At 44.1% G+C, this 26,216-nt stretch overlaps 1 protein-coding gene across 1 annotated transcript; it reads right to left on the bottom strand.

Annotated features, from left to right (window-relative positions):
- Positions 1–829: 829 nt before the first annotated feature.
- CD59 (CD59 molecule (CD59 blood group)) lies at positions 830–26,216 on the bottom strand. The gene is made up of 4 exons (XM_058305589.2): positions 26,087–26,216; positions 11,181–11,265; positions 6,650–6,751; positions 830–1,911 (listed from the first exon to the last, which is right to left on the bottom strand). The coding sequence occupies exons 2-4, from the start codon at positions 11,245–11,247 to the stop codon at positions 1,715–1,717; spliced, it is 366 nt and encodes a 121-aa protein (XP_058161572.1). The 5' UTR covers positions 11,248–11,265; positions 26,087–26,216; the 3' UTR covers positions 830–1,714.

Below are 26,216 nucleotides of genomic sequence, written 5' to 3'. Positions count from 1 at the left end.
CCCTACATGAAATAGGCTGCTTTTCTTAGCCAGTAGTGAGTACTTCCCCAGGCAGAGAAAATTCTATTGAAGATTCACACTTAGTGTTTTGTCTTGGAACAGAGAATTAGGCCAATACAAGGAAAAACATCCAGTCAACAGAGAGCACAGAGCATCAAGGTCATGCTGGGCTCTGACAAAGAGGTCTCTACTTGTCTATGTCCAGGTGATGGTGTAAACAGAAGAGAACTGGTATTGCCCAAGATCTCTTCTTTCAGTTGCCAACATTGGGCACATTACATATGCTTGTTTACCCTTTTGAGCTGGTAAACACACTCACATCCTTTTGATTAGAATTTATTTACAGAAAGACATTATTCGCTCTTCAGTTTTTCAGCTTTATCACATAATCAAGAGATTTTTTAAAAATCTTAATTTCATCAAGAATTGTCTTCATCTGCAAAAGTCAGGCTTATGCTGTTAAATACATCCAAGAGCATAAGAATACAAGTATCGTTATGTCCACCAGATCTTGAGAATTATTTGTTAGCACCCACAAGGAAAGAAACAACTTTGGCCTCCCCTAAAGGGTTTCCTAGAAAGCCTCAACATTTGTCATTCTGCTAATAGCCCTTAAAAAATTATTTTACACAAGGTGTGCTAAACAGCCAAGAGTCAGCAGTCTGAAGGAAGGTGGGTAAAAGACACCTCTGCAGATCTGCTGCTGTTGATGACATTTGGAAGTCTCAAATTGCAACCCCAAAGGCTGTTCTATTGCAACATACATACACACGTCAGAAGTCTTCCCACCAGTAACTTTTAAAATAAGCACACTGAATACTGCAAGTCATCAAGTCATGTATAGCATAAAATGTTTATTATTTGTAGCAAAGCCAAGATATCACACCATTCCAAAAAAAGAAAGAGAGAAAGGAAAAACAGCTTTAACATAGAGTACGTTTTTCAAGTGAAAGACACAAAGGGCATACAAAACTTAGGGACAGAGGAAACCTCACATTTCAGCTGTCAGTACTGCTGTAAAGACAGACCTTGTGTTTCCATACCCTGCTACCTAGAAAGCTTACTCCCTTCCCTGCCAGACACCTTCTAGTTGAGAATACAAAGTCACTCCAATCACTCTGCATTAAGCATCTCATTGCCTCTGCTGACAGCCCACCATCTGGAACATTCAGTGTGCCTACGTGGCAACTCAGGGGCTGCAAAGGAAAGTGAAAGAATTTCATAATTCCCTGAGACAGAATGTAATAAAGAGCCCTCTTTGGCCAGCTCACAAAGCACTGATCATACTATTCAACTATATCCAAGGAACCAGAGGGGAAATAACTGAGGATTGCAGAGAACCTACCCAAGCTGTCACTGCAAAGCTGGTCCTCCAAAAGCAGAGAAAAGAGGCAAGAAGCCCAGCTCCTCAATTTACGTGTGCTGGGAGCAGTGCAGCTCACTGGTTGAGCACCTGCTTCCCATGGACGAGGTCCCAGGTTTAATCCCTGTTACAAGCTGCACGTGCTTTTTTCCCCATAATGGGCATTTTCCCTTGAAACAAGAATGGTCTTCAACATCTTTCGAATACTCTTAGTCACATTGCACAAGCTAATTTTATTATTCTTTCCCAACAGGATTCACTTGGAAAAAATAAAGCCTAGGGGAATGCAGTGGGAAGGAAATGGGGAATATGCACAAATAGAGAGGTCAGGAGAAGCCCTCGTGGAGTTGCTTAGAGATAGACATTCCAGGTTGCCAGCAGAGAGGCCACCAGCAGAAACGTTTTCCCCGGCAAGGTCAGCCCACCGTGACCGTTACATAAGTTCCTCTGGCAGCATTCGTACGACAGCTCCTTCTCTCCCAGGGCTTGTGAAAGGAACTTGAAATTGCAATCTGAAAACTTCCAACACTGGTAATAATTTCTTGGACCTGTGGGGAGACACACATGCAAGGGTCAGAAAATAAGTATGTAAAGTTCTGTAACTGCCTTTAAACCCTCAGTTCTCCTTCTCTGGAAGTAGAAATATCTGGGCAAAAATGTTCTTCCTGGTTGGGACATAAAGGGAGACAGAGATGATATATCTCTAAATGGAATTCTTTCATAAAACAGAAGTCTCATTAGAGCCAGTAGAGTTAAGTGTGGGAAGCAACAGACATTTATATGGTTGTTTTTGAGGGAAATTTTATAAATCTACCCAGATTTTAAACATACATAGCCTTCGTTCCAGCAATTCCATTCCTAGAATTTACAATGTAAAGTTACTTTTCAAATTGTTCAAGATATATGCTCAAGGATGGTCACTGCAGTACTATTTGTAACAGCAAGAAACTGAAAAACAGTATGTTAATTTTAAAAAAGTATTTAAAGAAATTCTGGTACAATTCCATACAATGGAATTCCATGCAGATGAAGAATGATATAGGCCTGCATGTGCTCACACAGGCAAAACTTAAAGATATTATGTTAAAAAAACAAGATGGAGGGGAAAACAGATAAATTGAACTTGATCCAAATTCAAAACTTTTGTTCGTCAAAAGACATTATCAGGAAAGTGAAGACAGTCACCCACAAATTGGAAGAAATTATTTTCAAATCATTTATCTGAAAAGGAAGTTGAATCCAGAATAAAGAACTCTTATAATGCAATAAAAAGAAAAATAATCCAACTTAAAAATGGGTAAAAGATTTGAATAGACATTTCTCCAAAAAAGATAAACAAATAGCCAAGCATGAAAATATGATCATCATTAGTCTGCAGGGAAATGCAAATCAAAACCACAATCAAGAATATGGAAAATAATAAGTATTGACAAGGAAGTGGACAAATTGGAATCCTCATACATTGCTAGGGGGAATGTAAGATGGTAAAGCCTCTGTGAAAAACAGTTGCAGTTCTTCAAAAAGTTAAACACAGAGTCACCATATATATAACCCAGCAATTCCACTCTTAGCTATATACCTAAGAGAACTCTAAACATGTTTAACCAAAAGCTTCTACAGAAATGTTCATAGCAAAATTACTCAAAACAGCTAAAAAGAAAAACAACCCAATGTCCATCAACTGAGGAATGGAAAAATAAAATGTGCAATGGAATATCACTTTGTCATAAAAAGGAATGAAGATCTGATACATGCTACAACATGGATGAACCGTGGAAACATTATGCTAGGTGAAAGAAGCCAGTCATTAAGGACCACATTTATATGAAACTTAAATGAAACGACCAGAATAGGGATTTCTTTTGTGGAGATGAAAACATTCTGGAAGATAGTGGTGATAGTGGCACAACCTTGTGAAGATAACAGAATTCAGTCATTTGCATACTTTAAAATGGTGAATTTTATGGTATGTGAATTATAACTAAAAGAAAAGAAAAGAAAACCAAAATGCAGAAGAATGTGTAGAATGTGATCCACTGGCATATATAAAGCCTACATGTATAGGGGTAAATGCATTCATTTTGCTCTGAAAGGATTCCCAAATAATTTACCTGTTACCTTCATGGCAGAAGACAACTCTTCATTTATGTATTTCTAAATGACTTGAGATGTCTTAAATAGTCATATTCTATGGATTAATGTCTTTTATTTTCAAAATATTTTAAACTTCATTTAAAAATCACTACACTATTTGGTAACACAGGCAAAGTTTTCAAAAGAACATGCCATTATGATCCCAATTTTGGAAAAATATCTTTGTGGGGATAGGAAAAAAAAGACCAGAAGTATATATGCCAAATATCTTTTAATACTCAGAAAAACCATGATAAGTGAAAAAAATGTGTTAGTTGAAAGAGAGGTAGTATGGTCAATTTTGCTTTCCAAAAACAAAAAACAAAAAAACCCCATCTATGAGCCGGATTATGTGCTAGATGCTGGGGATACAAAAATAAAGAAGGTATGGTCCTTGTCCTGGAATCATTTTCTTATCTTTTGTGCTGGAAGGAAAAATATATAGGTGTCTTTTCTTTATTTAAGGATTATAAATTCATCCAAATTTCATTCATAGCTTTAGAACAAAACGGTTCTAAGCTTATAACTGTAGATATAACAGCTGTCTCCCCTCCCTTGGAGGGGATGGGTGTTTGGATTGGATTTTAATGAAGTTTGGTCAAGAGGTAAAGGCCAGAGAGATTGTTCTGGAAATGGCTCTACTTGCTAGAGTCACAAGGATTTCAGTGAATGCTTCTAATGTTGTACTAGAAGCTTCTGTTAAATAGGATAAGTTACTGCTCTGTGTATAATAATCATTAGAACTTGTAGGGCATTAAAGTGCCCAGAATTTTAATTAGGGAAGTCTAACAGTTTTTGAAGAGCAGAGAGTAATTTATTAATAATTGTTAGCATATATAGTCACTTACTATGTGTTCTGCAGTGTGCCAAGCATTTTGAATGCATTATCATATATTTACATGACAACCTTATAAAGCTGTGAGAAGGATTTATAATGGTGATTTTCTTACAAAAGCCAGCACCAGAATCATCCAAATAAAATCAGATCATACAGGAGTCAGAGGGAAGGCCATGCGGAAGACAGGTTTTGGGCATATCCACACGTGTGAGCTGCAGTTCCTATTCTCCTTTATTCAGAGCCCCATTACAGCAAGGATTGCTTGGCACTTCCAGAGGTTTCCCCTGAGACTCTTAATACTTTTAACAGGGTTTATACTTCTAGGGCCTGGTTAGGATTCCAGGAAATGCTGGCTAAATTAACACCCAATACTCATCTCTCTTCTAGAATTATTCGGCATAGCACTATTACCTCTATGTTCCCTCGGAACTGCCCCACTGACCCTGAGAGATTAGTATTCTCCCTTGACAGAAAGGTGGAAAAAAACTTGGCTGGAGCAAACTATTTCCCCAAGGTAGGGGCTGGCCTCTGACTCAGAACCGACTCCGAGTTTAGTACATGCTATGACAGGTTATGACTGAGCACCCTGCCTCTTCCAGGCTGACCCTCCCCTGACCTGGAGGGGGATTTCTATGCTCTGTTAACATCTGCCTCACTGGCAGGCCAGAATACTGGTATTTCAAGACGTGCTGGTAATTCATGCTACCTGAAGTCCTGGACCTAACGTTCATTAGAGGAAGGAAAACATTAAAAGATTGATATAAACAATTTTTAAAAGCTTAACAATTCAAGATAAGGAACATGGAATTTGAGAGCTGGTAAAAAGATCTTGACTCTGGTCTCCCTTCCTCCCCTCCCTACCTGTACCACCCAACATACACATTTCATAAACAAAACAGAGGCAGGTATAGGCCAGAGCTTCTTATTGCTAATCTAATACTCATTTGATCCAAAATATTGTCTTTATTCTCCCATTTGGAAAGCACACTTTTTATTAGGGGTCCAAGAGACACGGGTGACCAAGGTTAAGGACCAGGACTTCTGTGCTGGTACCTAACTGGTGCTCCAACATTACACTCTCTCCACGGGCCTTCCTATGCTCTCTCCATTCAATGAATTAACACAGTCCTCCAGCTGAGGCTGAGGACTGCGCCCCTGCAGAGCCAAGGACCTCACATTTCAACTGCATTCCAGAATTTACATTAAAATTAACAGTTACTCCTGTTTTTTTAGACAGGATATTTCTAATTTGTCCTTAGGTGGTGAGGGATTTCCCTCTTTCTGCGGCAATTAATCTTCTCCTCCTTTCTATCAGCCTTTCTGGAACTATGGGTGTCCCAAGCTATTTATGAGTTCATCTGCTATGTTCACATTCCCTGTTGTTGACACGGAAGGGACTGTGGTAGAGGGTAGAAGAGTCAAAATAACCAAGGAGGGTGTTTTACTTTTATCTCCTAGAAATAAAAGACCGGGTGTTTTAACTTGTACACTAAGGAGACCCTTTAACTGCCATTCCTCACTAGTCTTGTTGACACAGACAGATTCAATCCAGAACCATACCTGAGCAAAAACAGAGCGCATCTCTTTGCTGGTTTCTTTCCCTCATCCACATTTCCTAAATTCTATTTTAATAGGATTTACAGAGGTAGAGATGCCATAGTCTAACAAGTTTGGAAAACAAAGAATTAGACAGCACTTATCAATGTTAGCACTCTCCACCTCTCTCCCCACACCCGTGAGGGTCTTGCTCTCTGGGGCCACCGTGGTATCTGCCGTTGCCTCCCTGCACACTCTTCCCCTCCTATCTCCTATTTGTCCTCTGAGTCCAGCCTGGGTACGCTCAGACTCTTTAGATACTACATGCCCCACGGAATGAGCAAAAGGTAGAAATAAAGTAATTTGGGACAGCTAAACAGGCCTTTTAATTTTAAATGGTATCCTTCTTTCATCTTTGCACACCTACTACCTAGGTCGGACTGGGGCACACAGCGGGCACTCAAAAAATTTTGGAGGCAGCATAGTGTAGCTGTTAAGAGGACACACTTTGGAATCAGATGGGTTCCCAGGTTCAGATACTGACTTGGTTACTTGCTTAATCTGAGCCTCAGTTTCCTCTCCTGAAAGGCAGGTGGGAAGCATTAACTAGAGAAAATGTATGGCAAGTGCTTGGTGCTCAGTATACAAATGGTGGCTAATAAATGATAGATATTACTTGTTGAATAAAAGTCTAACGAGAATTAGGGTGGCACAATTTTTTCCCCCAGGCTCTCATCACCTCATTACCCCTTAGGAGAGAAGAAAGGGGAGGCCCTTACCTGCTTTTACCCAGAGACAAGCATCCAAATTAATTGAGCAATTGGAGGCCATGTTGCACTTAGAAGGTACTGAAAGACAGCTGTAGCACTGTAGGCTAGAACCTAGAACCAGGAAGAAAGCCTGTTAGAACCTGTTCGACTAGCACTGATCTGCCTCCTAGCAGAAGAGAGCCTGCAATCTCCCTTCCTATAGGGCAGAAGCCCGCAACCTACAGTCCATGTGCATTATTTTTCCAAGCTCAAACTAACGTTTTTTCAACCCTGCTGCAAGTGCAGAGAACTTCCATATTTCAAAGTCCATTTAACTATGCAACTGAGGAGCTTTCTCCTAACTTTCAACTGGAAGTGATTATTCCACAATGTAATGACAGATTAAAAGGAAAATATCAAGAGAAGAAAGTCACAGAAAACTAAAAATGCCTTCCAAGTGATGACTGTGCTTGTGACTTGATAATCACTATCTGCCAGGCATTTTCAAAGATGAAATACATAAAATCTCAGGAAAGATCAGGGTTAACCGATGAATATTTGCAATTGATTTGATGTCAGGGAATACTAACGTTGAACCCCAATTAAGCAAAATGTAAACTCTCCCAAAAGAGAATTCCATTCTTCTCATTAGTAGACCTGTATTATAAATAATTGTACTTATTATATTTTGAATTTCATCTATTAAAAATTTGTAGAAATGTGTTACCTCTCTTGTATTTATATAAGTACCTACATATTACCCTCAATTGTGTCTCTTAGCTTGCAAAGCCTAAAATATTTATCATCTGGACCTTTACAGAAAAAGCTTGATGACTCCTGGGGTAGGATGTCTTCACTGAAGGCCCGTCAGTAGAAGGGCACATAACCAAGGTCAAGGCCACAGCTGCACACTTTAAGCCCGTGTGGGGCAGCCAGGTATTGGCAGAGTCACTGAACATAAAAAGTAAGGGTTTACATCAGAAGCAAATTGCCTCCGGTTTCCTACTTTGAAAAACAACTACTGCTCCCATTCAAGTTCTTACAATTTATGTTTTCTAGCTAGATTTAAGCTTCTGTTGGATTTTTATTTCTTCCTCCATTTTTATAACAATTGTGAGAGGCAGCAGGCGGGGTCAGAGACGGGAAGAATGAGTTGGAAGGAAATCTTCCTGATCCACGTGGACCCACCCTTTTCTAAAACAGAAATGACCTTCTCCCTGCCATATGATCTCTGCCAAATAATAGATATTTGGCAGTAGCTATCTATGTGAAAAAACATCTCATTTAAAAAAAAAACAAGGGAAACGGACTTGGCCCAGTGGTTAGGGCGTCCGTCTACCACATGGGAGGTCCGCGGTTCAAACCCTGGGCCTCCTTGACCCGTGTGGAGCTGGCCATGCGCAGTGCTGATGCGCGCAAGGAGTGCAGTGCCACACAGGGGTGTCCCCCGCGTAGGGGAGCCCCACGCGCAAGGAGTGCGCCCGTGAGGAAAGCCGCCCAGTGTGAAAGAAAAGTGCAGCCTGCCCAGGAATGGCGCCGCCCACACTTCCCGTGCTGCTGACGACAACAGAAGCGGACAAAGAAACAAGACGCAGCAAAAAGACACAGAAAACAGACAACCAGGGGAGGGGAGGGGAATTAAATAAATAAAAATAAATCTTTAAAAAAAAAAACAAAAAACAAAAAAAAACACCACATCATGTCATGGTTAAACCAAGCTTGGATTTCAGAACCCAAGCACTAAAGGTTGACTGCTAGTTCTAAGGCCAAGGCCTAGGTTCACCACTGGGAAACTACGGGGTTTTCGGGAAGGCCCCAGGAAAGCTGGCACCTCATTGCCTGGGCCTAGACAAGAACCCTAATTCCCTCACTCTGTTTGCAGATGACAAGACAGATGCCTGAAGAGGTGACGTGACTTGCCCAAGGACACCAGCTCTGAAGCAGCAGAGCTGGAGCTAGCCTGCAAGCCGGAGGGCAGGGCTCCATTAGACCGCTGGGTCTCTTCTCCCCCAGCATCAGCGTTTGTCATGTAAGAGGCGAGCCACCAGGAGAAGGGACAGAAATGCAAAGTTTTATATGGTCCCATCTTGGTCCCAGATATGTGAACACACACAGGCATGAGGGGAAAACAACATGAGAAGGAGGGTGTTATTCTAGTCTGGCTACTTTTGAGGGTTACTAAAGAGGTTGCTCTGTATAATGAATTTTCTCCTGGCTAGCAGGCGGCTTCTCGGCCTTCTTGACATTTAGATGGATGGGTCTAATCCCCTGATTGGAACTTCTACGGGGCAAATATATTCATAGATAACAAGTCATTCAATGTTCAAGTATCTGAGCACCTTGTGCCTAGCTACTCTAGCGCTAAATCTTCACAGACTTGTTATCAGGGGCAGATTCAGTGCTCTCCACTTAGTCTTAGTTTTCTTCATTTTGCAAGAGAAAACCAAGACTAAGAAGTTAATAACCAGCTTGTGCAAAATCGCACAGCTACTAAGCAGTGACAGATGGGACTCAAACGCAGGCTGTCAGCTCTGAAACCCAAGCTTAGTTTGAGCATGATGTTCGTCTACTGTCCCGAGCAAGGAAGAGAAAGAAAACTTGGGGGGAAACCCAGGTGGAAGTCAAATAAGAAGTCAGCTGGACAATTGTTAGATAGTCTAGCCACTAAGCCAGGGTAGGTGGGATTGGAGCGGGGCCAACAAGAGCTGGCGTGCAGGGGGAGGTTCCCCCTCAGGGTCCTTGGAGTGCTGGGGCGGCAGCAAAGGAGGCCCGGCATCTGTGCGTGTGTGTCACACCCCAGCTCGCGAGGATGGGCCTAAGCTCAATTCAAGACCCTCCCGGAACACCTGATAGCTCCATACCCAAGCCTGCTGCATAAACAAACACAGACTGCAGGAAACAGGATATGATCAGGCCACTGTAATTACAGAAAATACACTGAGTAGAAGAATGAATAATGTAGTGTTGTGAGTTAGCCAATCACATTACAATCTCTCCTGCCTAGAATTAGCAGAAGTGGTAAGGTGGGGAGCCCTGACTTTTCTTTTTTCTCAGAAAGGGAGAGCATGTTCAATTGTGTCCTTGGGCAAGTTATTTCTTTTTTCTGGTTTCTCAGTTCTAAAATGGGTATAATAGTTCTGACCCCTAATGGGATGGTTGGAAGGATGAAATGAGGTAACTCATGAAAAGGGTTTGGAATTGGGAAGCAGACTTGGATCAGTGATGGGAAGTGGACTTGGCCCAGTGGTTAGGGTGTCCGTCTACCACATGGGAGGTCCGCGGTTCAAACCCCGGGCCTCCTTGACCCGTGTGGAGCTGGCCATGCGCAGCGCTGATGCGCGCAAGGAGTGCCCTGCCACGCAGGGTTGTCCCCCGCGTAGGGGAGCCCCACGCGCAAGGAGTGTGTCCCCGTAAGGAGAGCCGCCCAGCACGAAAGAAAGTGCAGCCTGCCCAGGAATGGTGCTGCACACACGGAGAACTGACACAACAAGATGACGCAACAAAAAGAAACACAGATTCCCGTGCTGCTGACAACAGAAGCGGACAAAGAACACGCAGCAAGTAGACACAGAGAACAGACAACTGGTGCGGGGGGGGGGGGGGGTGTGGATTAAATAAATCTTTAAAAAAAAAAAAAGAAAAGAAAAGGGTTTGGAATAATCCCTAGAACATAATATACAGACAATAGATGTATGGTAGCTACTATTATAAGCCATTTTCCAACACTTCAGAAATCTGTGTTTGTTTTTTTTTCCTCCTGGTATTGCTACTTCCTACCCCACCCTCAAAGCCCCCAAAAAGGAAGGGGCCACCGTGTTGTTCCAAACAGAAAGTCACATTCTGATTCTTAGACTGAAGCAAAGGAAGTTCCTGCTGCTACAGAGGTAAGACCTGGGCGCTCACAATTACTACCGGGGGACAGGGTAGCGCCCTGGGGAAGGGGTTAAGAACAGGTACTCGGGGGCCAGGTTGTTTGGGTTCAAATTCTGGCTGTACCATTCCTGTGTGATATTTTTTAAGTTACTAAATTTCTGTGGGCCTCAATTTTGTCAGCTGTAAACTGGGAATCAAAATAGTAATTACCCATAGCGTTGACGAGGACTAAATAAGTAAACACATGTAGAACGCTTAGAACAGGGGCTGGCACTCAGTGTAGAAGCATTAGTGGTTGCTGTTACCATTGCTCGCCAGGGCAGGGAGCTATTAGGGGCTTGTATGACACCGAAGATGGCATCCAGCCATGTCCTTAGAGCTTCTGATGGGAGGGGTGAAACTTACGTCCCTCTCCCCACCCAAAAAGAGCAGTTCTGTAACCCAGGATGGGCTGTGGCCCTGGAAGGTGTCCCACTGAGGGCAGGGCCGTAATGTACAGGGCTGTAATGTAGGAGGGCGCTTACCAGCCAGCCTGTAACCCTGGGAGGCAAGAGAACCCACGCCAGGCCTGGAAGGGGGACTGCGCTTGAAATGCGGGCCAGTGACATCAGCTCAGTCCTCCTGAGCCTGGGGGCAAGGCAGCTTCTGGCTGGTCTGGATCTGTATCCCAGGATTCTGGGCCACTCACCTGAATGGCAGAGGACAGCCAGGACAAGCAGGAGCCCAAGCACGACTAACCTGCCTTTGCTTCCCATTGTGACTGTCCACAGAGCCTAGAAGGAAGGGACATGAGGGTTGTCATGAACCATCAAATGACTGCTGGTTATCTCAGAAGCCAGGAGTTGGAAGACCCTGAGGCCTTCGGAAAATGAGATGGGGAAGGGGCTAGCAGAGTAAGAAAGCACAGGAAACCTCCCAGGGCCGTGTGTCAGGAGCCAGCACTTGACCCCACCTCCTGCCTCAAGACCTCAGCTAAGGCGGGGTGGGGGTGGGGGAGGTGGCCAAAGCACCTTTCCCAGGAGGATTGTTTTGTCAAATGAGAATAGGAGAAAAGTGTTCAATCCAGCAATCACAGCTCCTGCTCTGCTGACCTAGAGCCTCCCGAGGGCCACCCTCAGGCCATGCCACAGGGGGCATCAGACCAAAGGGTGACTGGAGGCACCAGCACGCTTTCAGTAGCAGAAGAGAAGGCAAAGATTTAACCTGCAGACAGCTCTGCCTCTGGAGTAACTAACTGCACTAAGGCCTAGATGAGTAGCCAGAAGCATTAGGCAAGAAGACGGAAGGCTGACAGGCCCCCATGCCTCCTTCAGCAGCTGAGGTAGTCACATCACAGGATGGTTTTTAACTTGTCCAACTCCAGACTATTAGAGCAGACCCAAGTTTCCCAACTCCCCTCCTCCTTGCCTGCCGTTTACAGGGCTTGCTCTTCTCTGAAACCATCCTGGAATAAGTAGGCCTCAGCTCCCCTAAACCAGGGTGCTCAACATTCTATTCTCCTGATGCCATGGGCCAGGACTTAAGCCTGGCAGACAGCCTGGGCTCTCGGGGGGGGTGAGCCAACTGCCCTCCTCTGGGTTAGGAACGTGGAGTTCCCGGTGGCTCTCCGCTCATCACCTTGCATCTCCGGGGGCCATGTGCTGCTCAGGAACTGGCTGATGAAGGCAGGGGAGGACTGAGGAGCGGAAAGGGCAGCATCTGGCATCGTCCAGAGAAGAGAACATTAAGTAAGTCACACCTGAGTGAGAAGGAAATCAAACTGGGCCTGGCCTTTCCTTCCAAGCCCTGGACCCCACACATCCTTCCGGACACTTCAAAATCTACAGCCGACTGAGGCCCACCAAGCCCTATGCTGGCCTTCCCAGGCTTAGCTGCCCAGAGCAAGCCAACATGGTGAGGCTCCGAGACCGACCCTGGTGTGGCAAAGGCCGGGACATAAAGTCTGGCTCTGCTGCAGCAACCAAATCTCAATTTCTTCATCTCTAACAAGAGGCCTGTGCATAGCTGAGAGAATGCAGGGAAATAAAACAAGTGAAACAAGGAACAGTGGGTACTTGACACAGTCGTGGATAAATGGTGACTGTCACTTACTCCTTCCTCCCTCACCATTAACTGTCCCATGCACAGTCCCTCCCTGCCCTGAATCAGACAGGCAAGTCCACTCGTCCTGGTCTAAGTGTCGGACTCTCCAGGGACCCTGCTTCTTATTCCCTAACCCTGAGAGCTGGAGACACTGGGGCCTCTGCACCCTATGAGATCACGCAGGGACCCCAGTCCCTTCCTTTTGGCACTTGACAACCCTGTGATAGTGATGTGGGCTATGGGTGGGAGGCTCTTTGTCTCTTCAGAGATAACCTAAGCTGTTTGACTTGTGGGTGTGGAAGGTAAGAGGCTGCAGTCCTGCCCTTAGGGACAATGGCAACTACTCCAGTCCCAGGAAACAGTTTAACAGTGCAAGGTCTATAAACTTTAAGTATTTAGGGAAAATGCAAACCAAATATGCTAAAAGCTTATCTAGGCTGTCTTGAGTCCATGCTAAAAGCTTACCTAAGATGTGGAAGATATGTATGCTAATTCAAGCCTATTGAGAACTGAAACAAAGGGACCATTTGGCCTTTCCTCTCTGTATAAAAGAAATTTGAAAAGCTTGTTCAGGGCTCGGGATTGAAACAGAAAGCTCCCGAGTCCGAGTCCGGCAGGCCGTCAATAAACTATTTTTCCTTCTCAAAATCATTCCTGAGTCCTGGCCTCTCCATACGCAAATAATTGAACCTCTCTCAAATTCTACATTTTTGGTGACTCTGGTGGGATAGCAAACGAAGGCCAGAGACGGTAGCATTTTGCTGCCCCTTCCAAATCCCCGAGGAAGCCGGGAGGACTCGGGTGAACCCCAAATCTGGGTGCCCCTGGATTAAATTTAATCCAGAAAAGATGTGGGCTCCACCAGAATCTTCCCGACAAAAATCGAGGGCAATGGAAGGTCTGAAGAGAAAGATTCTGGGAACGAAAAAGAACTCCGAACATGGAAGAAGGTAAGACTCCCCAGGTGAGCACAGTCTGGAAGGCCCTAGCTTAATTGCTAGGAAGGGGAGGCTGATCACCTCCCGAGAGAACCGTAGTAGCCCCAGAAAACTGGGGGGAAGCCGTTCTCTCTAGGCCTGGGAAAAGGAGAAAAACCGGGGAAGAGCCCTGGTGTTTTAGGTTTGTCTAACTGCATGTTAAAAGCTGGTACTGGTCTTATATCCACTAAAGGAATGGAGTCTCGATTTTAATAGGAAAGTCTGTTTATAGGCTCAAGTCCTAATGTCCTGGAGAAAAACTGGGAAAAAGCCCTGGTGTTTTGGGTTTGTCTAACTGCATGTTAGAATCTGGTACTAGTCTTATATCCACTAAAGGAGTGGAGGCTTGATTTTAATAGGAAGGACTGTTTATAGGTTCCAGTCCTAACGTCCTGGAATTGGTACAGATTGAAAAAAACCAAACAAACTTGGTTACAGGAAAATGGATCGGCTTTTCTTATGGAGCTTGGTCTGGGTGTAAAGTTAAACAGTGGGAAAAAGTCTGGCTGAAATCTTTTGATATGGTGCTAAATTGTGAATGAATTCGCTTTATACCAAATGTTAAGTGTTCTAAGGTTTGTGATGGCTGTGGGGGCAGCAGTGCTGAAAAAATATATATAGAACTTGTGGTTCAAATTAGTGACCTTTGTGCTTCTGTCTGTGTCAGCTCAATGCTAGTGTTGGAGTTGTGTCCTTATGTAAAGTAGAATTCAGTGGAGCTGAAGCCCTCCCTTGCCATTGGCAAGGGGGTGAAATGATTATGGGGCAAAATTGTGAGGAGTCTGGATGTTTGCGGAGTCTAGATGTTTATGCATGCTCTGCTGTCTTGTCTCTGGTCTGCCCCTTTGCTGGGGCTTGGAGGCCGTCTGTGTCCGCGCCACGCACCCACGTTTGTTGGGGCTGCCCCAGTCAGGGTGGCTGGGTCCCCTGGAGAGTTGCCAAATTTGAGTAGGTTTTGTCTGCTCATTTTGGCTGAAAGCTGAAAAGGGGGGAGCGGCTTGCCCCTTTCCAGTGAGTCCACCCTTCTATTCATAAGCCGCATTCCTGTTTGATTGTTGTGCACCAGACTGCCTGGAAGGGGGGAAGTGAAGGGGGTGAAAAGCAGAATCAAAATAAATGCAGTAAAGTTCCCTCCATAGGGTGTCAAAGCCAAAATACGTTTGCATTCTGCCCAGGTTCTTAGAAGGTGTTATAGTAACTTTAAGAGAATGTGTTCTGTGAAGGTAAAATTTGTCTTAAAGGTATAAATAGTTATAAAAGTTTTAACAAAGCATTGTTTAAATTAAGATATTTAAGTGGCTAATTGCAGAAAGTCATTATTAAACAAAAACTGAATTGATAATACTGGCCTTCCCTGCCAACTTGCTTCCAAAAAAACTGTTTCTGGTATTACATGCTACTAAGTATTAAAAGCGAAGGAAAGTTCATTATTATTATTTTTTTTTTTGCCAGCAACTTTTCTTTTTATTTTTTTTATTTATTTTTTTTAACAAATTTTTTTTTATTGACTTTGTAATAATATTACATTAGGAAAGTTCATTATTTTAACAAGCCTGTTTAGTATTAATGGAAATTATATGTTATAAGAAGTTTGCCTGGTAACTTAGTATGTGGGATATATGGAATGTGTTTTTATTGTTAAGGAAACAGAAGATGATTTTGTCCTAAGATAAAATGATTGATGATTGGAAAGAGTAGAGTGTGGGACAAAACCTGAATGAATACTGAAAGTGTAGAAGGTTTGTGGAAGGAAATTTTTATGATTAAAATTGAGTAAGATCAGTATACAAAGAAAATCTGTTTTATCAAAATAGCTTCTTGTGCTTTAACCTCATCATTTCCTCAGTGTTTGAAAAAGGGTCTTATCTCTTTTAAAAGAACATTATGTTCTAGAAATCAAATCCTAAAAAGTAGCTTTTTATTTCAAACTAACTGCAAGAGATTTATTCTTTTACCTTAAAAGAAAAATTAAAGTAATGGTTAAGTTCATTTAATATGTTATAAGTCGAATGAAAGGTGTTTAAAAGTGTTATAGAATTAACAGGTTTTAAAAAATAAAAACTGTAACTAACAGTTAAAATAATTTATAAATGCATTTATATTATAAAACAGTGGAAAGATAATAACTAAAATTATAGCTGAGTGAATTTAGCCTGAAACTATTATTTAAGTGTAAATTCTAAACTAACCTTTCCTTTGTTTATGGTTACTTCAAGCCTAACCTCACCCCTTGCCTTTGCCTATGGTTATTTCATAATAGCTTCTGCCCCTACAGTCCAGAGAAGAGCTGGGACATCACTGTCTCCTGTCCTGGTATTAGTAACCCTTTCTCTCATGAATTCAAGTGTAAACTATAAATAAATTGCTGCCTGATAGAATAAGGTTAAATGGCCACTGGAGTTTTATTATCTCCAAAATCAAAAAGGGGGGTGGTGGAGGGGGAGAAGTCTCCTGCCTGGATGGTCAGTGTTCCTAAGAGTGGCAATTCATGAGAGAAACCAGTCTGTCTCCCTGAGGCTTCAAATAGCCTCAGTAAATATATATAAAATTAATCTTGTTGCTTATCCAAAATTCTGCTAATTTCAAAGTAAAATATAAAGTTCTAAAACAAAATGGTGCTAAAGCATTGAGAACATTTTAGTTACAATCCATTAATTAAGAAAGAAAATTCTTGTGTAAAACTGCATGGTCATAGTGTAAAACTGCACAGTCATAGTGCAAATAAAGAAAAGTTTCAGGAGTCTTTGACATGTTTTGCAGTCACACTTGTTTAGTAAAAATTATAAGTTTAAAGTAACTAAAGTTATGTTTTTGTGTCAAACTATTCATGTCTGCCTATTTGCTCAAATTGTTGAGGTTAAATATGCAGTTATTTAAGTAATATATATTTCTGGACCCCAAATTAAGCTAAATAGTATATAAAATAATGCAAATTATAAGTAATATCAATGAGTTGTGTTTCTGTGTCTAACTCTTTGTCTGCCCATTTGCTCAGTGTATGTCTTCATACATCGGGATAATAATATCAAATTAACAAATGAAAATTCTTAAAAAAAGCTCCATTCAAATTGTTAAAAATTAAATAATGCAGTTTTATATGTAAATAAATATTCTTAAAGCCCAAATTAAACTAAGCAGGATGAAAAAGTCATATAGAAATCTGATTATAGAAACAATTGGGAAAAAGCCTCCTCTTTGCAAGAGCTTTAAGGCAAGACTAGGTGTGGCAGATTAAACCTATCTACTAGGCTAGGGAATTAAGAATCAGTTTGCCTGGTAATTTCCCACTTTAAACCTTTTGTCAGCCATAAAATGTAAAAAAAAAACAAAAAACAAAGATCAGGTTAGTTTTCACATTAAAAAAAAATGTTGATTGGTGTAACCTGGTGGCCTGCTGCCTCAGTCTCCCACTCCCGGGTTGGACAGCAGTGGAGGAGACCAGCTTAGGCCAGTCCTATGGGCAGTGAAAAGTTGCCCAAGAAGGAGCTAGGTCGGTGCCATTCAGCAGTAAATTCTATTCCTTATTTAACAAAGGGGAACAGGTAAAAACTTAAAATGGTTAAAATGTAATAGAAGAAGCAGTTAAATCACAAACTTTTACCCGGGAAAGTTAGATCTTCTCAGATAAGCTGTAACTTCTGAAGTATCCAATCTATGGAGAAACAAGAAGAGCTTGTGTGCTAGGCTTAGGGGTATAAATTGTGTCATTTTTCTTTGTTTGGGGCACCAGCCATATCTGGCTCTGCGCCCCTTCTTGCAAGATTGAGAATAAATTATTTTCTTCTTCTCCACAATCTGGTGAGCCTTATTTTCTTCCAGAAGATTTCTTTCCAACAAAATAAAGGTAATTAGTGGCTCTATTAACAAATTTCAGTAATTAAAGAAAAGTCCATAAAAACTATAGAGAGATCTTTCCTGGATTATGATTAAACAAATTAAGTAATCGTGTAATGTGTTTTAAAACCTAGTAGTCAGTATGCTTTTAAATTATTCATTTTCATAACTTAAACAAGGAAAAAAAGTTTTTAGCTTCCTGTAAGGAAAAAAGAGAACATTCCTTGCATAAACTATAATGGTTTCAATTTTATTTAACTTGAGTGTAATCTCCCATAGTTAATTTATAAACTAAATTAACATTATATGTACGAAATCTTTAGAGTAATAAAATTATAAGTTCACATTGGTGAAATTAGGCTAAAAGAAAAAATTGTAGATATGCTCTCTTAAATAGAATAAATATCTTTGGTTAGTAACTGTAATTTAATAAGTTTATTTAAACATGTGGTGTCTAGTCAATGTGGTTATAGTCAATTATAAAGAGTTTGTAAAACATCTTCCTCCAGTTAAAATAAGAGTTTTACACCTTATTAGGCAATAACCACAGCCCATGGTCAGCAAGAAGCAGTTACAGAAAAGAAATCGTCTCCCTTCAGCACCCCTTTTAAATTAAAGCTGTAAACTCTTTAAGGGTAAAATAAAAGTAATACATGGATCTGGAACCTGACTGGAAATCCACGTGAGTGCTGGTGGCAGCAGAATAACTGCAGGAGGCCCCTGCTGTCCAAAATGAAAAGTTCTAAACTTCTAAAAACAGTCCTGAATGCTGCACTGAAGACTGATAATCAATCAAAACAACAAACAGCCGTCTACCTCATAGCTCCAACAATAATTATGCCAAAGCTTAGTGAGTTAAACTTTGACAAAGGGAGGAAATGATGTGGGTTATGGGTGGGAGGCTCTTTGTCTCTTCAGAGATAAACCTAAGCTGTTTTGACTTGTGGGTGTGGAAGGTAAGAGGCTGCAGTCCAGCCCTTAGTGACAATGGCTGGACTCCAGTCCCAGGAAACAGTATAACAGTGCAAGGTCTATAAACTTTAAGTATTTAGGGAAAATGCAAACCAAATATGCTAAAAGCTTATCTAGAATGTCTGAAGTCCATGCTAAAAGCTTACCTAAGATGTGGAAGATATATATGCTAATTCAAGCCTATTGAGAACTGAAACAAAGGGACCATTTGGCCTTTCCTCTCTGTATAAAAGAAATTTGAAAAGCATGTTCTGGGCTCAGAATTGAAACAGAAAGCTCCGGAGTCTGGCCGGCTGTCAATAAACCATTTTTCCTTCTCAAAATCATTCCTGAGTCCTGGCCTCTCTATACGCAAATAATTAAACCTCTCTCAAATTCTACAACAATAGCCTCTGTCTGGAGCCAGGTGAGGGAAGTGGAAAAACCACAACTGGAAAGAAACTCCTATCTACCAAAGCAGCAGGGACAACATAATGAACTGGCTAGGAGCCCAGGCTTTTGAGTCCAGCCCTTTTTAAGTTCTGTCCTGTCACTTATTTGCTGCGTGTTACCCAGCCCCGTGGCCTCCATCTTCAGCTGGAAAACATGGAGATAATTATGTTCACTCCATTGCATGATGCCTGGCTAAAAAGGCCTTCCAAAAGTTGTAGCCACTCTAACAGTGTCATGAGGTTACCAGGAGGAAGAAATTGGCAGGGGTTGAAGGGGAGGGAGGGAGGAAGAGGATGGGGGTAGGCAGTATTGGGCAAGGGGCTAGATAACACTCAGGACTGGATAAGCAGGGGAGATCTCAGGCGCCAAACCTAAGGCAGCCCTCAGCTTTCTGGGTTGGAGGGGGAGTGTCAAGGCTTATCTTCGACACCACACAGTTGGCTGGCGATCACAGTGGCTGCCTCCCTGATGTGGCTGAAAGAGGGCAAAGTCGGAGGAAGAGAGGCAGAGGGCGAAATGGCCAGTGTGTGAGGCCAAGGCTGGACAGCAGACCCCCGGGGGGACACACAAAGCCAGCTTTCGGGAAACGGACTTTGGCCCAGTGGTTAGGGCGTCCGTCTACCATATGGGAGGTCCGCGGTTCAAACCCCGGGCCTCCTTGACCCGTGTGGAGCTGGCCATGCGCAGCGCTGATGCGCGCAAGGAGTGCTGTGCCACGCAAGGGTGTCCCCCGCGTGGGGGAGCCCCACACGCAAGGAGTGCACCCGTGAGGAGAGCCGCCCAGCGTGAAAAGAAAGTGCATCCTGCCCAGGAATGGCGCTGCCCACACTTCCCGTGCCGCTGACGACAACAGAAGCGGACAAAGAAACAAGACGCAGCAAATAGACACCAAGAACAGACAACCAGGGGAGGGGGGGAAATTAAATAAATAAATAAATCTTAAAAAAAAAAAAAAAAGCCAACTTTCAAGAGACAGCTGGGTGAAGCCAGTTCTCATCTCCATCGATACCCAGCTGCCAAGAACGTACAACCCAAACAGGTTCATCTACAAAGCCACAGCTATCTGATGTTCTTGCCTTGCAACTATGCTTATTTTTCGGTTGTAAGGTGCGATGAGATGAAAACTTCATACACCATTTGAATCAAAATAAGATCAGGTCGGCCCGGACTGGACTGGACCCAGTCTCCTGAAGACGGTGGCCCCCACCGCCCTCGCCCCACTGACACGGAGCTGTCTGCGCCAAGCACCCACGAGCCTATCGGGCCTCCCGCTCCTAAGTGGAGCCCAACTAACAGGCAAGGCTGGGGTGAGGAGGGGGGCGCAGCGCTGTCCTGACCCAGAGCTGGGGAAGTGAGAAAGAGCACGCAGGAAACAGTCCCTAGGACCTGACCCATGGAGGTCTTGGTCCCAGAGAGTTTGTCAGGGCAGCGAAAAGTCGAACAGGCAGGGCAGGGCCAAAGCATGGTGTCTGCTGGACAAAGGGAGCTCAGCGCTAGGAGCCCAGAGGCCCGGCTGAGGACGGGGCCGCAGACACACAGATGACCAACTGTCTTTTCGTAGGAAAGAAGGCCTGACCTCCCTTCTGAGATTCTAACCTCCCTGCACTGTGTTACCGTGTAGTGAGGCAAATGACTTGATGAAATGAGTGCAGATGGTAAGTGCTGTCCCCCTATCCTTGGCAAAAAAAAAAAAAAAAAGTGGCAACCCTAAAAAAAGAAAAATAATAAGATCAGGTCTTTGTTAACCACCATTAAAGGATGAACTTCCAAGAGCAAAATGTCGTAGAATGTGGGAAGGGAGGGCAGGAAGAGAAATCTGTTTTAAAGCTATTTTATAAATACTCCAAAATGTTGACAGTAGCTAAGCAGCAGGATGATGTAGGACTTTTTAATTTTTCCTCCTTGCCTTTTACTTGTTGCCTTCCTTTCCTCAAATTCCCTATACTGAATTGAGTATTACATTTATAATCAGAAATATCAAGAAAATCCATACATTATATATAAATGTTCCCTTTTTAGTAGTTAAGCTCTTGGTAAATGTGTTTCAGATTTAAAAACATAAAAAACCTAACCCCATGGTTTGGAGTCTCTTCTCTTCCAGGCGAACACCCTCCATTTTAAAAACAAAACACTGTTGCCCAGAAGGTAAGTGTATAAAAATGATGGATGTAAAAAGGTGCTGCCATGACTTCCCAGTTTACCCAAATGAAGCACTAACATGTAAGACACACCCAGAAGGCACCAATTCCTCTCACATACCAGGGCTAATTAAAACAGTGGGTTTGTGCCTACAATGCTAACAGCACTGCTGTTGTTTCAAATGATGTTTAGAATTTCCAAAAAATACACTATTGGAAATACCCAAAGAAGATATGTACTGGTAAGTCTTTATCTTGTGCCAATGAATTTAATTATTAGAAAGAGCCTGAAGCCATTCTGAGTAAGGTCCACAAAATAAAATCAGCGAGCCTACTGGAAAACGCCATTTTGGGTTGTGCTGGGGATTGAATCAGGTGCCAGCCCCTGGTCCTGTGGGCCTGAGCCCATGTGTACACAGGACCTTAGAAGATGTTATTAGTTAAGGTGTGCCCAAATGCAAGAGAGCAGACCTGAATGCAATATGGCTAAAGTCCTTACAAGCAAAGGCACTGGACACGGGAAGCCACAGGCAGCAGCCAGAAGCTGGAAGTTAAAAGAACCCCGAAGAAAAAGAAGACAGCATCAAGCGATTGCCATGTGAAGGAAAAACCAAGGGCTCCCAAAGATTGTAGGTCAGCCAGAAGATGCTGACCCTGCGAGGAAGTAAGCTGTCTAGTCTTTGAAACCACGAGACAAGAAATTTTTGTTGTTAATCCAACCCATTGCATGGTATTTATTTTAGTGGCTAGCAAGCTAAACCAGTTTAATGTGAAGTAAAGGAATGGAGACTAGGCTTCTAGGCAATTTTTTTATAAAAGAATTTTTTAAAATAGTGCAAGTAAAAGTGGAAGAAGATGAGGAGTACCTCAGAGAAAAGAGGAGAGGCAGGAGATTCAAAGAGGAAGATGGACTCAAACCCACTGCTGGGGGCTTTGAAGACGGAAGGAGGGGGCTCTTAAAATAGTTAAACTCTGGTGGGGAGAACTTCTTGTGACTTCACCTTCTGAAAGTACTTAAACTGAGGCTGCTAGGGAAGAGATTTGGTAAAAGCCATGTTTCTGTGAGATTCACATATGCCCATAGGTATAATTACTGCTCCTGAAGTATGGAGCCTTAATGGATGATGAACTTTAAGGCTAAAAGTGTTCTAAAAACCAAAACCCATCAGTTGTGCCATTGCCCTGGATGGGTCTGGGTACAATGCTTGCTGCTGGCGCTCTCAGCTTGGCCCACCCCACTGCACCGTTGCAGGATGGCCCATAAGCAGATCTGTTTGGACAAGTACTTGCACGAGCATTACGAGTATCGGCATGTCATGTTACCCAGAGAACTTTCTAAACAAGTACCCATACCCCATCTAATGTCTAATGAAGAGTAGAGGAGACTTGGTGTCCAGCAGAATCTTGCTTGGGTTCATTACATGATTCATCTGCCAGAACCACATATTCTCTTTAGACGACCTCTTCCAAAAGATCAACAGAAATGAAGTGTATCTGAGAATCGTCAATTAACTTTTTTTCAAATTTAATGTATATGTGTACATATGGTAGTTTGCAGTGAATACTTGGAAAATGTACAAATCATTCTTCCATACCTGTGCATGAGCTGTATTCTTCACAGCAACAGGACTCAGTTAAATGAAACTGCAAGTAGGTTATTTTAAGGTGTTAAGATACAGTTCCTTAAAAAAAACAAAAGATAGTTTCTTCTAGTTTTTCTCTTTAATATTAAAAGTGCCTGTTCAACTTTAAAAAACAAAAAACCAATCTCCTGATTTTATAGGAAATGAATGGAGTCCGTGGGGGAAATGAAGTTACCTGTCCCAAGGCAACAGGTTGGTGGCAGAGCCACCTTGCGAGGATCTTACTTCTTTTTCTCCAGGGACTGGTGATTCAGAGGCTTAACATAACTTGGCACTGGCAGAATATCAAGGGCCTGGAGTTTTTGTATCCTATCATGTTGGAAACACACAATATCCTTTGTAATCTAGACAAAGATCACTTTGCTTAACTCAGAAGTAATTAACTTCCAGGCCTCCCAACAGCAGCTACAGACAAAAAGGAAGGCATCCTTACCCTGCAAGAGGCCCTCTCAGTCATCTGGAATTCCCATCAACAAAGACTACTACCCCAGAGCTTTAACCCACTCGAAGCTACAGCTTCTCTATGAGGGTCTTCTCTACAATTTGTTCCAGGACTGCAAATCCCTAGCCTCTGCCCCCAAAGCTGGGAGAAACCATTTCACTCCATTCTCATGGTCCTATGCTTTGGGATGATCCATGCAGAGCCAAGGATTTAATGAAGATATTTCACAAGGTTATGGGACATAGGTAGAAACACATTCTCCCTTCCAGGTTTAGTTTTGTTTGTGACAGTACGGCTGAGGTTCTTAAAAGAGAGTTGGCCTGGAATTTTTAATGTTCTTCCTTTTAAGAGCTTGAAAGTGCAGTTGTCAAAGATGAATTCTATTAGATACCCTTCCCTTTTATTTGGGCTTTTTAATCTTCCGAGCCACTCAGATTTAGGGCAAGCCTTAGAGCAAGGTTTGGCAAGCATTTTCCTGCTTCTACTTCGCAAATACAAAAGCCAAAAGTTACAGCGCAGGCTAGGCCTTAGGAAGGCAACTCTCCATGCCTTCAGGTGATACATGACTGCCTCTTACCGCCCCCACCCCTCCGTAAATAGTCACATTATGGAAATGGTGTGTGAGGGTCACCTTGGAAGGAGCACATTTGACAAATGCTGCTTCCCCCTCAGTTAACATTCTGAGCTCTGTGCCTTCCCTGGAGAACCGAGAGTAAGTTGTCCCTAGTGGGGAAGCTGAACAAGCAAGGGCACCTGAAATATTAAAAGCCACCATTTGTCCTCTTCATACCAGTTGTCAGGCTCATTGCTTTCCTTGAGGTAAGGCTTAAGGGCCTACTGATAAGAAAATGAGATTAAATGCGCTGCTTAAGATTACCCAGCCAATAAACCGCAGAACAACCTTCAAGCCCTGGTCTGATGCCAAAGCCCTGACTTGTGAATTATGAGAAAATGTGAAATCTGTTCTCTTGAAACATACTGAATCTCACTCACTCTGATTCTAGTTGGTTTCCAGAGCCATGGTCAACAAGAGACAGAAAAAACTAAAAAAGGAAAGGCAAAGTAGGAAAAGAAGGGTTTCCCTGATCTGGGATTCTGAGAATTGAAAAGTCATCTTTGGGTTACCTCTCCTGTGGTTGAGGTCCCTCTCTCCTGTTCAAAACTCTCCTTCATCAGAACCTAACCTGATGTAGTGTAGGCTATTTATGAACTGATTTGTTTAGATTTACAGGGGTTCTCAAGTTTTTGTTCCATTGACCCTTTGCCAATTAGGTGAAAACCACGGACCCCTTACTAAGTCCATACTATACTGTTACTGTGTATTATTTAATAACTATATCACACCCACACCAACACATCCCCACAAGAATAATGTTTTTTTGAATTTCAATTTCAGCTCAACTCTCCTTGTTAAGAACCGGTTTTAGAATGAAGCAGAATTACTGCAGTTGAGAGGGGCGGGAAGCCAGGCCTCAGCTGGGGGCCCTTCACCTCCTAAGGAAATTCACTACCTAAGAACACGATTTTGCAAAGAATCAGCTGGCTCACAGCAGGAGGCACTTTCAAGACAGACACAGGGTAGTATAGAAAGGTAGGAAAACACTGGTTAGAAGGAAAACCCAAGGAAACCTCCCCTCCTGAGCTGGAGAGCTCGAACAGTGGGTAATTATGTCAAACCAGTAGTTCATACACAAGAATTGTAAAGGCAGAGAGACCAGAAGTTTGGAAGTTACACAACTAGATAATTTCAAGGTAAGCCTTAAGACTTCAGGTCTTCTCACTTCTGGATTCTGGGTTAAAAAGGAGACAATGCACTGGTCACTGTTCATGTTTGTTAGAGAGGAGAAATGCAACAAGTTAGACGACACATTTTCAGAGTCCTTGGAGAGTCTGTTCATCATTAAACAGAAACCTTATCTAACATTGTTTTAAAGTCACCTGTCAGATTCTAAGGGGTAAGACCCAAGCAGAAAACCAAGCAAAATGTCAGACACCGTCTACATTTCAGCCCCGGATGCCTGCTTTAGATAAAATTTTGAAAATCGGGCCTGCGGGGAGGAAAAGAACGGCCATGACCAACTAGGGTTAATCCCCCTTCTTGAAGGCACCGATTTCTTTCCTCTAACTTGCAAGAGCTTCCCTTCAGAGGACGGCGGTCACGGTTTGAGAAAAATATTCCCGAGGGAATGGAAAACACGGCCCGTGGAATTTGGGGTGTTTCAGAGAAAGTGACCCCTCCTGGCTTTTGGGGGCTCTTTGGGGGAGCTTAAGGCGTTCTATTAGGGGCTCTCGGTCCGAAGGCAGGAATGCTGCGGGCCGCGGAAAAGCCGGGCTGAGCCGAGCGAGGCCGAGCCCACGGCAAGGCTGAGGGGGCTCGCTCCGGTCTGCGGGGACTGAAGGAAAGCTCGAGCCCACCCCATCTCAAAGCCCGACGCTACGCAGGGCCGCGAGAAGAGGCTCCCGGGCCAGCAGGGCGAGCGCGCGTGGGGACGCGGGTGCGGGGGGCACGCGGGTGCGGGGGGGACGCAGGTGCAGGGGGGGTGCGGAGGGGACGCGGGTGCGGGGGGGACGCGGGTGCGGGGGGCACGCGGGTGCGGGGGGGACGCGGGTGCGGGGGGCACGCTGGTGCGGGGGGGACGCGGGTGCGGGGGGGACGCGGGTGCGGGGGGGACGCGGGTGCAGGGCGAGCGCGCGTGGGGACGCGGGTGCGGGGGGCACGCGGGTGCGGGGGGACGCGGGTGCGGGGGGGATGCGGGTGCAGGGAGGACGCGGGTGCAGGGGGGGTGCGGAGGGGACGCGGGTGCGGGGGGGACGCAGGTGCAGGGGGCACGCAGGTGCAGGGGGCACGCAGGTGCGGGGGGGGGGGGACGCAGGCGCGGGGGGGACGCAGGTGCAGGGAGGACGCAGGCGCAGTGGGAATCGCTTCCTCGGCAGGAGCGAACACTCCAGACGCGGGCCCGGGTCGCCGCGGCCACTCGGGGCACTGATCTCGCGCCCCAGGCCCAGCCGCCTGGGAGCGCCGCAGTCTCGAGCTGCGAGCTGCGGCTGGGTCCCCGCCCCGCCGGGCCACTCACCTGCCGAGCGCACACGCAGCGCAGCCTCGCCCGCCTCGAGCCGGCCGCCAGCCGGGGCTCTTTAAGGTCTGCGCTCCCCGCCCCGCCGCCCTCGCCCGCGGCCCTGCAGACTCCGCCTTCTCCTGCGCGC

This window comes from Dasypus novemcinctus, chromosome 10, assembly GCF_030445035.2.
Source record: "Dasypus novemcinctus isolate mDasNov1 chromosome 10, mDasNov1.1.hap2, whole genome shotgun sequence".
Lineage (NCBI taxonomy): Eukaryota > Metazoa > Chordata > Mammalia > Cingulata > Dasypodidae > Dasypus > Dasypus novemcinctus.
This window is presented reverse-complemented; position numbering and strand designations above follow the sequence as displayed.